This window comes from Myotis daubentonii, chromosome 13 (genome assembly GCF_963259705.1).
Source record: "Myotis daubentonii chromosome 13, mMyoDau2.1, whole genome shotgun sequence".
In the NCBI taxonomy this organism is placed as follows: domain Eukaryota; kingdom Metazoa; phylum Chordata; class Mammalia; order Chiroptera; family Vespertilionidae; genus Myotis; species Myotis daubentonii.
In genome coordinates, this window is record NC_081852.1 from 60,172,985 (window position 1) to 60,185,397 (window position 12,413).

The 12,413-nt window shown below is 45.9% G+C and overlaps 1 protein-coding gene across 1 annotated transcript in view; it reads right to left on the bottom strand.

Moving 5' to 3' along the window:
- GLRX3 (glutaredoxin 3) overlaps nt 1–11,692 on the bottom strand; it is a 28,055-nt gene extending 16,363 nt beyond the window's left edge. The window contains exons 1-3 of the mRNA XM_059661689.1: nt 11,560–11,692; nt 6,383–6,491; nt 127–201 (exon numbers count right to left, since the gene is read on the bottom strand). Coding sequence (XP_059517672.1) covers nt 127–201; nt 6,383–6,491; nt 11,560–11,651 — 276 coding nt within the window. The 5' untranslated portion in view covers nt 11,652–11,692. The remainder of the gene's footprint in view (nt 1–126; nt 202–6,382; nt 6,492–11,559) is intronic.
- Between the last annotated feature and the right edge of the window lie 721 nt (nt 11,693–12,413).

The window sequence follows — 12,413 nt, forward strand, 5'->3', positions numbered from 1 at the left end:
GAAGGGACACAGCCAGGAACAACCCAATGGGAATGTTCAGGGGTCAGGGGAGAGGGTAAAGAAACCAAAACAGAAACCCCCCGGCCCAGGGCAGAGGAGCCCCTCTTGTGCCAGCTTTATCCTTACCTTGAAAAACAGAAACGTGGGGACAGAACTAATTTCATATTTTTCAGATACTTCAGGAACAGCTTCGGCTTCCAACTTTAAAATAAGAGAATTTAAGCTTGATTATAAAAGGGTCCTTTTTGACAACTTCAATATGTAAATCAGTTTCACATGCATTATTCCTTCTAGTAGTTGACGTTTTTTAAAGAGTGTAGTACAAAAGTTTATGACACATTTACATTTAAATGAGACTCACTGGGCTGGCATGTCATCCACTGAGTCTGCGGTGTCAAAACAGGTTCAGAGGTTTTTATTTTGCTGCACATTTCAAAAGATGCCTGGAGGCTGTGAATAAAATTTTTGGTGCAGTAGTGACCTAGTAAATTTTCAATCATATGCAGCTACTACTATATTGAAATCCATAAATCACTGACCCCAGTTATGTCATGATTACAGTGCTTATTTTCTGCCCACAGCAATTCTTGCTGTTTGCTCTATTGACTAATTTCAAGAGGCAGTACATCATGACTGACAGTTGCAGCCTTCTGCAAATTATGAAGCAAAAAGGAGTATTTCTTCAATAAACTATTGATGTCTGATAAATTTTACTTTTAACTCCTGCAAGGCTGCTGGGCACGAAGCAGATACCTTGCAGCTTCCTGGCTTCAGGTATCTGCGCCCATCTGACTGCCTGTGAAATGAGATGAGTGCACGCCGTGTCCTAATTCCCCTCAACAAGACACCGTGTGATAGCTGATGCACTAATCTGAAACACATTAAGTCACACCATCTCCCAATAATTAAACACAGTTACTATAAGCTATTATGTAAGACTTTAAAAAACAGTGCACTTTGAGAAAAACTGAGATATATTGCATCTTTCCCTCATAGGACTGTCAATGCAATATAAACTTTTTAAAACCAATAAAAACCTGTATTTACATTATACCTGTAGGAAATAAAATTTATTGATAAATTACATTGTTAAAAGTTTTTAAAATATAACTACTGCATTTTTCCGAGAGTGAAAGATTTCCACTGGGCTTGAAACACTATTTTTAGCCGGAGCTTTAACCAATCCAGCATATCTACGCAAATGAACCTTGACATGGAGGAGGCACAACCATTTATCTTTGGTTTGATTCTTCCACCTCATATGCTCTTGGGTGCTCTTTTACTACCTTAATTCTGTTTTTTCTCTAGAACACCCTTTTGAAACAATATTTTTAATTATTTTCATTTTTAAATGTGTTTATGAGAAAAACTATATACACTTTAAATCAACATCAGCTGTCCAATAAAAGCGAAAAAAGAACAAAGAGAAGACTAAGCAATGGGAGGCAACTCTAGAACAGACTCTAAAGTTGTGGACACATCTGTGCTGTTTTTCCCACAATTCCGCAGTCAGACCAGAGAGGAGCACACGAGGTGACCACAAAGGCAGTTCATTATCTTTTGTCTTTCGACTGAGATCTGTGGCGTGCCCACCACACACTGGGCACTGGGCATTGAGCTAGGCCAGTGATGGTGAACCTATGACACGCGTGTCAGAGGTGACACGTGATCTCATTTTTTTGGTTGATTTTTCTTTGTTAAATGGCATTTAAATATATAAAATAAATATCAAAAATATGTCTTTGTTTTACTATGGTTGCAAATATCAAATAATTTCTATATGTGACACGGCACCAGAGTTAAGTTAGGGTTTTTCAAAATGCTGACACGCCGAGCTCAAAAGGTTCGCCATCACTGAGCTAGGCTCACCAGATCCCCATCTGTGGTACGACTGGATTCTAGCAGAAAAGTAAAATCCATAAAAGGGCTACACTAAGTAGAAACAAGATAATGTGGTCTTAACCCAGAACATGCATAAAACCAGAGTCTTGTATGCTTTTAAAAGTGGTCTCTTCTCACAGTCCTGGGTCCCAGTAGGGTCCCTACTGACCACTCTTCTGGGAAGCAAATAAGCCTTTAACATTCTTGCTGAAGCCAGATCACTACGTGTGCCTCTCCACTAGCAGCCCCAGAGACCAATCCTACAAAGACAAAGGCAATGGCGACAGGCAAATCCTGCTGAGCATGGGCCAGGAGTCCCAGTGAAGGACAGCCACGCTCCAGGCGTCAAGGGCAGCTGAAGTTCAAAAACCTCTGCAGCACTAAAATTCTTTGGAAATATTTTTGTTGAATGTAAAGCATGAGTTACAATAATGAAAATGGAAACTAAATATATAAATATTTAATAATGATCTACATTCAGAAGAAACCAAAGATATCCTTGATGGATAATAGATATCTTTCATGGAAGACCTACCCTGTGTCACAAGTCATGACGGCCCTCTACATAAGCGTGCCCAGTCTACTTACAACCTGGACAGGTATGCAGCATGGCATCTCAACTTTACAGGTGGCTGGGTACAGGGTAACTTGTCCAAAGACACACAGTTAATAAGCAGCTGAGCTCAGAAAGGAAATAAAAATTGCCACTGGTGGCAATGAGGCTGCAAGGTTGAGGAGGGAATGTTTAAACCTACACTCAGGGACATTTTGTTAAACCTCAAACAGAGGTTTCTTTCTACTCATGGCATGTTGACAGTACAGGGAAATTTTCAAAATCAAATTCTTTCTCAGACAGTCAGATATAAATTTCAAAATAGATATTTAAATTAACATTTTTGATACCTTTTTAAAGATTTTTGCCAAACTTAGTGAGTGCAGTAACAGCTAATAAACTATATTCATTGGGTTTCTTTTATTACCACAACAACATAGATAAAAACTAGGATATTCTTAAGATTTAACAATTCTACTAGAATTATCTGAGGAGCATTTTTAGAGTTCCTAAAAAATAAATTCTACTCTGATAAGATGCCAAGTAAACTGGTGAATATCCTCCGACAGAGAAAAACAGGAATTCAGTTGGTACCTAGTTGCACAGCCAGTTGGTGACCTGGAGACTGCCCTGTGTTATCTGCTTACACCAACTGCACAGACATAGAGAATTAAACAGTGCAGGCTCCAGAGATGATCTAAACTGACTGTTAAGAGCTTCCAAAATTAAACAACGTGAGCTGTATCTTTAAGATGGTTGCACATTTAAGAATAAATCAAACTATAAATATTCCTATTTTTTTAAATCAGAAAATAAAATGTCTGTATATTAACTCCTTCTGTACCCTTGGTTTTACATCATGAAGTTACAATGAACATAAAATGCAAGTACAGCAGCTACTATACAAACAAGATTAATGCTAAATGAAATGCAACAGTAGAAAATCTCACAGGTGGCTGATGAGTCTGACTTGGAGAATTTTTGTACCCAAGTGCATTGCATAGTAACCACAGCCCAGCAGCCATCAGTGTATGTACTAAACTTGGGGGGGCGGAGAGGGAGGCTGGCACGGGAGGTGGGAGCCACCTGCACAAAGGAAAGCAATTAAGAAATGGCAGGGTACAGGCTCCCACCTCAGGCACCCATCATCTCGTTCAGAAACCAATCAAAACAGGAGTTAAAGATGTTCCCTGACTAATAGTCCAACCAACGGCACAGACTAAGTTCAGAGATCCTCCCCCCAAAAAAGGCCACAGGGGTCCATGGGAACGACTTCATATAAAATGGTTTGATATAAATCGTTATGTTAGACACCTTAAATATAGATCATTTTTATTTTTAAAAATAAAATAAATAAAATCAAATATAAAATATCAAAAACTGCCACGCCTATAAAAAACATGGATTTGATTTGGACTTTGAATATGACTAGGGGAACCCAATTTGTTCATCACCTAAAAAACCTTGTATAATTCTTCTTCTTCCCATCTTCTCTACCAGGCACTTCATCTTCAAAGATTTTATCTATCCAACAATTGATTAAATGATAAATATGTATTCCCATTTTTGTTAGTGCTAGCAAACCAACTTTACGTAATTTGAAAAGCAAAGGCATTTGACATTTTAATGAACATTTTAATTTTATTCTGAATAAAAATAGATTTCTATGAGGCTTAGCAATAGAAATAACTCATGTATCACCTTAAAGCCCTTGTAGGCATGAGAACCTCAGGATCTGACCAAACCTGGTGGCCGATCCAGGCGAGTGGACCACCATGGACATACACATGGAGCCAGGAGGATCTGCGTGCCCTTCATCATCACCACACAGCAGTCCAGGAAACGAGGCCTCCATAATGGGAAAGCCTTGCCTTTCAGCCACCTATTCCAGTGAGCAAAACATGGACCAAAAAAGCATGCTAACTTTTCTCAGGTATATTTTACCATTATCTATAAAATAAAAAATTATTGGTGGTCACAAAATTTTACATCGAACTACTAAAAATATCAAGTTTAAGATAACCTACATAATGATTCTGTAAATCTAAGTAACAGAATGGACTAATCTCCATATTTCACATGTCAAAAATGCCAAACTACTGCAGTCATTAAAAAAGACTAAGAAATCAAATGAAAAGACACAGAGGTAACAGAACATCGGTTTCCATAGCCCGGAAGTTTCAAAAAGCTCTCCACGAGCCAGCTGTTTCAGAATGAGCCACATGCCTCTCTTACTAGGAAATGCCAGTAGAGCTCGCCAATCTCCTTTCTCATCTGCTCACTAGGGTTCAGCCATTGCAGCCTTTTAAACAATCCACCTCACAAGCTCCATGCAAACTGCCTCCGCCCTCCCTGATGTCCGTGAAAGAAAACCTGTGCTAGAGAGGGAGCGACCCGTCCACACTGTCACTGCCTGGGAACGGCAGACGCAGTCGGGCTCAGGTATCTCCGGCAGATAAGGGCTTCCCGACCTTGGCTTGCTGAGACACTCAAGCACTTGAACAACTTAAAGTCTCACTGCCAAGTCTGGTACCAATGTGAGAAGTAACTGTATCGTCACTTTAAATAAATCATTCCGATGGCAGCCAGGAACAATGTGCTACCTACACCAGTAACATTATACATATAAAAACAGGCTTACAACAATTACCATCACCTTGATTAATCTTACGATTGAAATGTTTAATCATTCATTTCACTTGTAATCCTTATCTTTTATCACTGACCAAACATGCAGTTTTAATGTTCCCTTCCATTATTTATACTGGACATTTTAGGGTGGCATCCTAAGGTTACATTACACATTTCATTGGAATTTTAAATAAGTGCTTAAATTTTAAAAAGCTAGCCATTATATTCACACTTGCTCTATCTGCATAAAGAAGGATTCATACAAAATTAATGCAAGCAGTTACTTATGGGGCGACAACAGGACCGATGGGAAGGCGTGTGATGAGCCTGCTCAACACAGCTTTTCAGTTTTTATTTTTGAGCCACCTAACTGCAACACCTATTCAGAGCACACGCATCTATAGAGAAACTGTCTGATAAATTATATACCTGCTGTACAAATGAATTAGCCTGTCCGAATTCTGTCTTCAATTTATATATCCACTGGCATACAAACCCAGCTGATGTCATTTTTAACTCTAAGTACAGGTATACTTGTCAACATGTCTTATGAACTAATAAATTCTGGTTTTAAGAAATAAGGCTTTGGTTTCTTAGTTTGTTTTAAATCCTAAAGATCCAGGCTTTTGAATATAGGGTGTGCCTTCCTTCCCAATAATTCATTTCTAAGACTCTCAACTCATATGCTAGCCTTTTGTCTAACCCAGTACTAAGTCCTGAATGATATTATGTGTGCTGAACCAAGGGAGCCACAATTATCACTTTCCTACTACTTACCCATCCAAGAGATACTGCAAAGATCCAGCATGTAAAACTCGGTACAGACACAGAAAGCAAGAGACCGGCTTCCTTTGTCCTCTGCTTCTGACAAGTCAGAAAAGCCTTCGGTGTCTCCTGCAGGTCTGCCAATCCCAGAGAGCAACCCTTCCAACCCCCCGGTTCCCAGCACCTGGGACGCCCTTTCTTCAATCACTTTCCACACCACACCGACCTGTTCCATGAAATGTGTCTGCTAATACTTTTCCTTTCTTAAAATCACAATGATCCACAGTGAATGATCTAGTCTGCTTTTGCTCACAGGCATCTCCCCGTGGCCCATCCTGCTCGGTATTGGTCCTGTCCGCCCCCACACACATGTAGGCAAAGTGTGTTGAGTTTTACACTCCTGATACTAGAGAGATGCAAAACTATTTTAAGATTTTTAAGAATAGTTTACTACAAAAATAACAGATTCCAACCTCAATTATAAGCATGTGGAATTCCTTTCGCATTAGTTCATATAAACTCCTAAAAGACAGGACGCAAAGCACGAAATACCTTCACAAACAAAACCTGGGGGTGCTCTTTGGCCAACTCTGCCATCACGTCGTTCATCTGCGCACACTGCGGAGCCCATGGCGCCCAAAAATGGACCACAACGAGGGATCTGGAAATAAGTAAAATGCCGTTTTAAGGATACGGTATCTTTAGAAATAAGCAGATACTGATATAGATTCAGGTCTTCCCCAGTGACGAGAACGGCCTGAGTCTTTTTGTTCTGTTAGACTTTCATTGTATTAAACAGACTAAGATAGAAGGACTTGCAAGGTCTTGGGAATCTTCTAGGTGAATTTTCAAGTTAATGATATTTCTTAGTCAATACTTAGCTCCCACGAAGTGGTTCTGAATATTCCTCCACCTTAACCAAGAGGCATGGAAGTCACCTACACGTTCTGGCCCTTAGGGCAGGTGCAGACCAGACTTCTGTAGCTGACGCACCATGTTCGTAAAAAACAGCTGCAGAAGCAGGATTACTGTTAATGAGAGTCTTTACCTTTTCAAACACAGAACTATGATGAAGGGGCATAATGTAACCATAGAAACAGGAATAAAATACTGAAAATGAAAGCACGCAAGCAGCAAACATGGAAAAAATTGAACTGCTTTTTACAAAGACATACTTTTTATATTATACTACAAAGATTGTCTAAAAAGTGATAGTATGAAAACAGAATAGATTAATAAACTGTTGATGAAATTCTTAGGAATCTCTGTATGTATCTATCAACTACTCCCATATAAAATTATCTTGCAAAAAAAATAAATAAATAAAAATAAAAAAATAAAATTATCTTGCCAAAGATATCTTTAAGTCTATCTTCATAGCCAACTGAAAAACCCTACAGTTTTATAGAATTCTAAGCTCAAATATAATCCCCTAACAAAAAAAACCCACGAAGAAACAAACAAACAAAAAAGATCTGAAAATTCAGGAAGAAAACAAGTTTTAAATGTTACATGGAGAGGAACCAAGGGTAACTAACCTGTGGGCAAGGAAAATAATACAGTGAATTATTTAAAGTGAATTGGGTGAGAAGGAGCCCACCACCCAGTGTCGGGAGAACGGAAGCAGAGGGAGGCACTGGGGTTCCAGAGGCGGGAGGGGCAGGAGTTGGTGACAGTGGAGGCACAGCCTGGAGCTGACTCCGAGTGTCTGGCCGAGTGCAGATCCTGGGACAGAAGCTGCCAACCGGAGAGGAAAGGGAGTCTAATGCTGTTCGTGATGTGATGGTCTGGCGCTCAGGAAAGAAGTCTGCCCTTGACCTGCAGACCCGGGAAGAAATAGTCAGTGCTGGCCCCATGCGCAGCCACGCAGAGGGACAGAGGCCAGGCCAGAGTCTCCGACTCCTCCACGCTAAGCTGCAGGGCAGGGGCGGAAACGGCGCCCAGGTAGTGGCCAAGGTACCGGACGGTTAGAGGGCCTCCCAGAGCCAAGAAGGAAGAGGTGACAGCCATCAACTCAGCAGGAAGGACAGCCAGCAATGGGGAGGGATTCCAGTGGCAGCAGGGCCGGTCCCACGGCAGCGTCGCGGGGACTGAAGAGGAGGAAAGGCAGACTGCTAGACTCCGCTCTTATGAGATCTGGCTGTAAACAAAGAATGAGGCAGAGGCAAAGACAGGGTGAAGGAATGGGTTGTTTCTTAAATATATTTTTATTGATTTCAGTGAGGAAAGGAGAAGGAGAGAGAAACATCAATGATGAGAGAGAATCACCTATTGCAGGGGTGGGCAAACTTTTTGACTCGAGGGCCACAATGGGTTCTTAAACTGGACCGGAGGCCGGAACAAAAGCATGGATGGAGTGTTTGTGTGAACTAATATAAATTCAAAGTAAACATCATTACATAAAAGGGTACGGTCTTTTTTTTTTTAGTTTTATTCATTTCAAACGGGCAGGATCCGGCCCGTGGGCCGTAGTTTGCCCACGGCTGACCTATTGGCTGTCTCCTGCACGTCCCACACTGGGGACCGAGCCCACAACCCAGACCTGTGCCCTGACCGAGAATCAAACCGTGACCTCCTGGTTCATAGGTGACGCTCAACCACTGAGCCACACCGGCCAGGCAGGAATGGGTTTTATTAATACAAGAAAGCCTGGACGGTTTATTTTGTGAGTGGACACAGGGAGAAGCTGAAGAAGACAGCAGGGTTGAGTGTGCGAGGCCGCAGAGGCGGCAGGGGAGGGAGATCTAGAGGAATCCACCTTGAGAGGAGGGACTGTCTCCTCTGGGCCGGAAGCAGAGGCATCGAGAATGGGTGAAGCCACAAACAAATGTGTAAGTGCTGAGGGAGGGACAGTAGGAGAGCTCGGGAGATGCTCTGGAGGTCCCGTTATCCCAGGTAAGAAGCAAGGTCAGTGCTGACACCAAGGAAACCGGCGGGCAGGGGGCAGAGAGAGGACGATGCTGAGGGGAGAGCTACAGCAAGGAGAGCAGGAGGCTCTCCAGGAAGACCCACCCGAGGTGGGAAGGACACACTAAGTGAGGGCCCAACCAGTGCGTTACCATTGTATCAGCAGAGGGGGAAGCGGCAGGTCCAAGTAGAGGCCTCAGGGTTTGGGCCAGAGACGCTGTGTCCTCCAGCACTGCCTCCTCCGCCTCTGGGACAGCAGCTAGGCTGCGGTTCGGTCTTCCTTGCAGCTGTTTGGGTCTGAGTTCTGGCTGCTGGCATGCAGGCCAGAAGTGATCTATCTGGCCCCTCAGAACCCTCCCACATGAGCCTCTGCAGAGGATAAGGGGGCCTGAGCCCCAAGACCTAAGGCGTAGGGAGATGAGAAGCAAACCCCCGCAAAAACCCATGCAAGAATGTTCACAGTGGCCTTGGACATAAAGGCCAAATCCTGGAAAGAACCCAAAGTGCACAAATTGGAGAACCTGTAAAATTCATCCGATGGACTACTACTCAGCAATAAAAAAGAACCAGCTATGGAGACATTCAACATGGATGAATCTCAGAAACATACTGAGCAGAACAAGACACAGGACAGGGAGTTGTGTGACTCCATTCACAGCAGAGTCCACTTTCCGGGGCTCTGTCCTCGTTTTAAATGGTTACTTGTGTGTATCCACCCAATTGCCAAATTCATCGCACCTAACAAGATCTCGGCATTTCATTATAGTAAGTTAATATCTCAACTTTTAACTAAGTTGAAAAAAGATTTTAAGATCATAGTATCTATAATAATAAAAGAGTAATATGCTAATTAGACCGGAGGACCTTCTGACAAAGCCAGGGCTGAGAGGGAAGCCTGGGTCCCGGGTGCCTGCGGGCGGCCAGAGGGAAGCCCGCGCTGGCAGTGGGGGGCGGGGGAGAAAAGCCTACTCTTGCACGATTTTCATGCATCGGGCCTCTAGTTCAATGATAAAAAGGATAAAGTGAAATATCCTGCTGGGTAAAATTAAACTGGAACCTTTCAGAAATTTCTTACACTTTCACGTCTCTATCCTAAGAACACAATTAAAGAGACAAAGGTATATGTATACAAATACTTCCCTATTATTTCACATAGCAAGTACCTGTAAAAACATATTGCCCAGCCCTGGCTGGCGTACTAAGTCAGGGGTGGGCAAACTTTTTGACTCGAGGGCCACAATGGGTTCTTAAACTGGACCGGAGGCCGAAACAAAAGCATGGATGGAGCGTTTGTGTGAACTAATATAAATTCAAAGTAAACATCATTACATAAAAGGGTACGGTCTTTTTTTTTTTTTTAGTTTTATTCATTTCAAGTGGGCCGGATCCGGCCTGCGGGCCGTAGTTTGCCCACGGCTGTACTAAGTAGAGCATCAGCCCTTGCTCTCGGGTTCAATTCCTGGTCAAGGGCATGTACCTGGGTTGCCGGTTCACTCTCAGCCCATGGTCCCATGATCGAGGAGGGTTCAGGTGACAGCCAGTCAATGTGTCTCTCTCACATCAATGTTCCTCTCTCTCCCTCCCTCCCTCCCTCCCTCCCTCCCTTTCTCTCTCTCTCTCTCTCTCTCTCTCTCTCTTTCTCTTTCTCTCTCCTCTCTCTCTGTCTCTCTGAAAAGCAATGGAAAAAATATCCTCGGATAAGGATTAACAAACAAATATATGTATATATGCATATATATGGTCCAACAATATAGGTTTGAATAGTCATATAGCAAAATAAAGCCATTAAGATTATATGTTAACTTTACCAAAGAATTTTTAATGACATGGGATATGATTCTATTTTTTCAAAATTAAAATAGGTTACCAACCTTTTTTAAAAAAATATTTTCGCTGATTTTTAGAGAGAGAGAGAGAGAGGAAGGGAGAGGGAGTAAGAGAAACACCCATGTAAGAGCAGAACACGGATGGATACATGGGCTGCCTCCTCCACAACCCTAGCCACGGGGGTCAAGCCTGGCCCGGCCTGTGCCCTTTTGGTGCACCGGACGCTGCCCAACTGAGCCACACGGGCCAAGTCCAGAGCCTGTCCTGCCTGTGAGCTGCCCGCCGGCACGGCAGCACGAAGGGCCGGCGCCGAGCGCTCCCGCGTGCTGGGTAGCGCGTGTGCCACCTCCGCTCATCCCCCGGCCCCGAGCGGGGCCCGGGCCCAACCCGGCTCCCGGTGGGGAAACTGAGGCCGGGTCTGAAACGTGCCCGGGATTCGCTGGCCGCCGACTCTGAAGCTCGCTCCCCGGCCACCCACCGTCTCCCCGCCCGGAACCTCCCAGGCCGGGGACGGAGGACCCCGCCACCCTACCAGGCCGGGGCAGTACCGCCGCGGGGCCCGCGAGCGCACCCGCAAGCCCTGCCCGGGGGCACTCGGACAGGCCGGGCCCCTATGTCCCCAACGCGGCCGCGGGGCCGCCCTGGGAGTGTCCTTCCCCCGGGCGGCAGGCGCCCCCGCAGCCCGGACCCGGGCGGGCCTTCCCTCACCGCGGGCGGCGCCGCCGCAGAGGGGTCTCCGCGCCCCTCCCGCTCCCGGCTCGGTCACCGCGTCGCCGCGTCCGGGGGCTGGGGCCGGGCGGGCAGGAGGGGACCCGGGCCTGCGAGCGCCCGGCGGGCCGGGGTCTGGCCCGGGATCTGGGGTCGGGCCCCGGTCCTCCGCCGGCGGCGGGAGCCATGGCCCGGGGGCCGCGCCCGCCACTCCGCCCAGGCCGGGACGAGCCGTTCCGCCCGCCGCGGCCGCGACCCTCACCCCGGCCGCCCGTCGCCCCGCTCACTTGGCTTTGAGGTGCAGCAGCTCCTCAAACTGCTGGGGTGAGCCGACCTCCACTACCGCCGCCGCCGCCGCCCCAACCGCCCCCGCCGCCATGCTGCCGCCGCCAGACAGGAGCAATCGAGCGCGGGAGGGGGCGTGGCCTACGGCGGCTCGCGCAGAGGCTCCGCCCAGGCCCCGCCCTGCTCCAGGTCTGCGCAGGCGCCATCCCGGAGGGGCCGCCGGGGCGGGGTTTACGGCCGCCCCGGCTATGGAGCCGAGGGCAGCTGCCGGGGGCGCTCTGGGCGGGGAAAGGGTGTGCGCGTGATGTGAGTGTAAGCGCAGTCGCTTGTACTTATTGCACGTGATACGCCGAAATCTCCATCTAAATCTTAACCTAAAACTACACCGAAAAGGATTGGCGTGAAAGGTCAGGAAAAGGGAGGGTGCTCGTCTCGGAACCTCAGCACTGACCGTGGACTGCGAACTAGGGCCTGGGGGACCCCAACCCGCGCCACCGCGTGTCCGGCCCCCTACGCCCAAGGGTGCAGTGACCCAAAGTGGCCTTTGGGAGCTGAACTAGGTGTGCCTCACTGAGAAATAGATGTTACTGAAAACGGTAAATGACAGTATTTATAATGCAACAGGAGAGCGATGTTTGGTATTCTGACTGCTGGTAGATACACAAACCTAAACACGTGATAAGATGTTTAAACATGGAACCAAGTGCACACATGTACGGGGAAATCAGGGGAGGTCTGGACAAGATGGGCGGACAGTAGGGGTGTCAGCATCCTGTTTGTGAAACTGCACCACAGTTTGCAAGATGCCTTTGGAGAAGGTGTACCCAGGATTTCTCTGTGTCACTTCTTACACCTG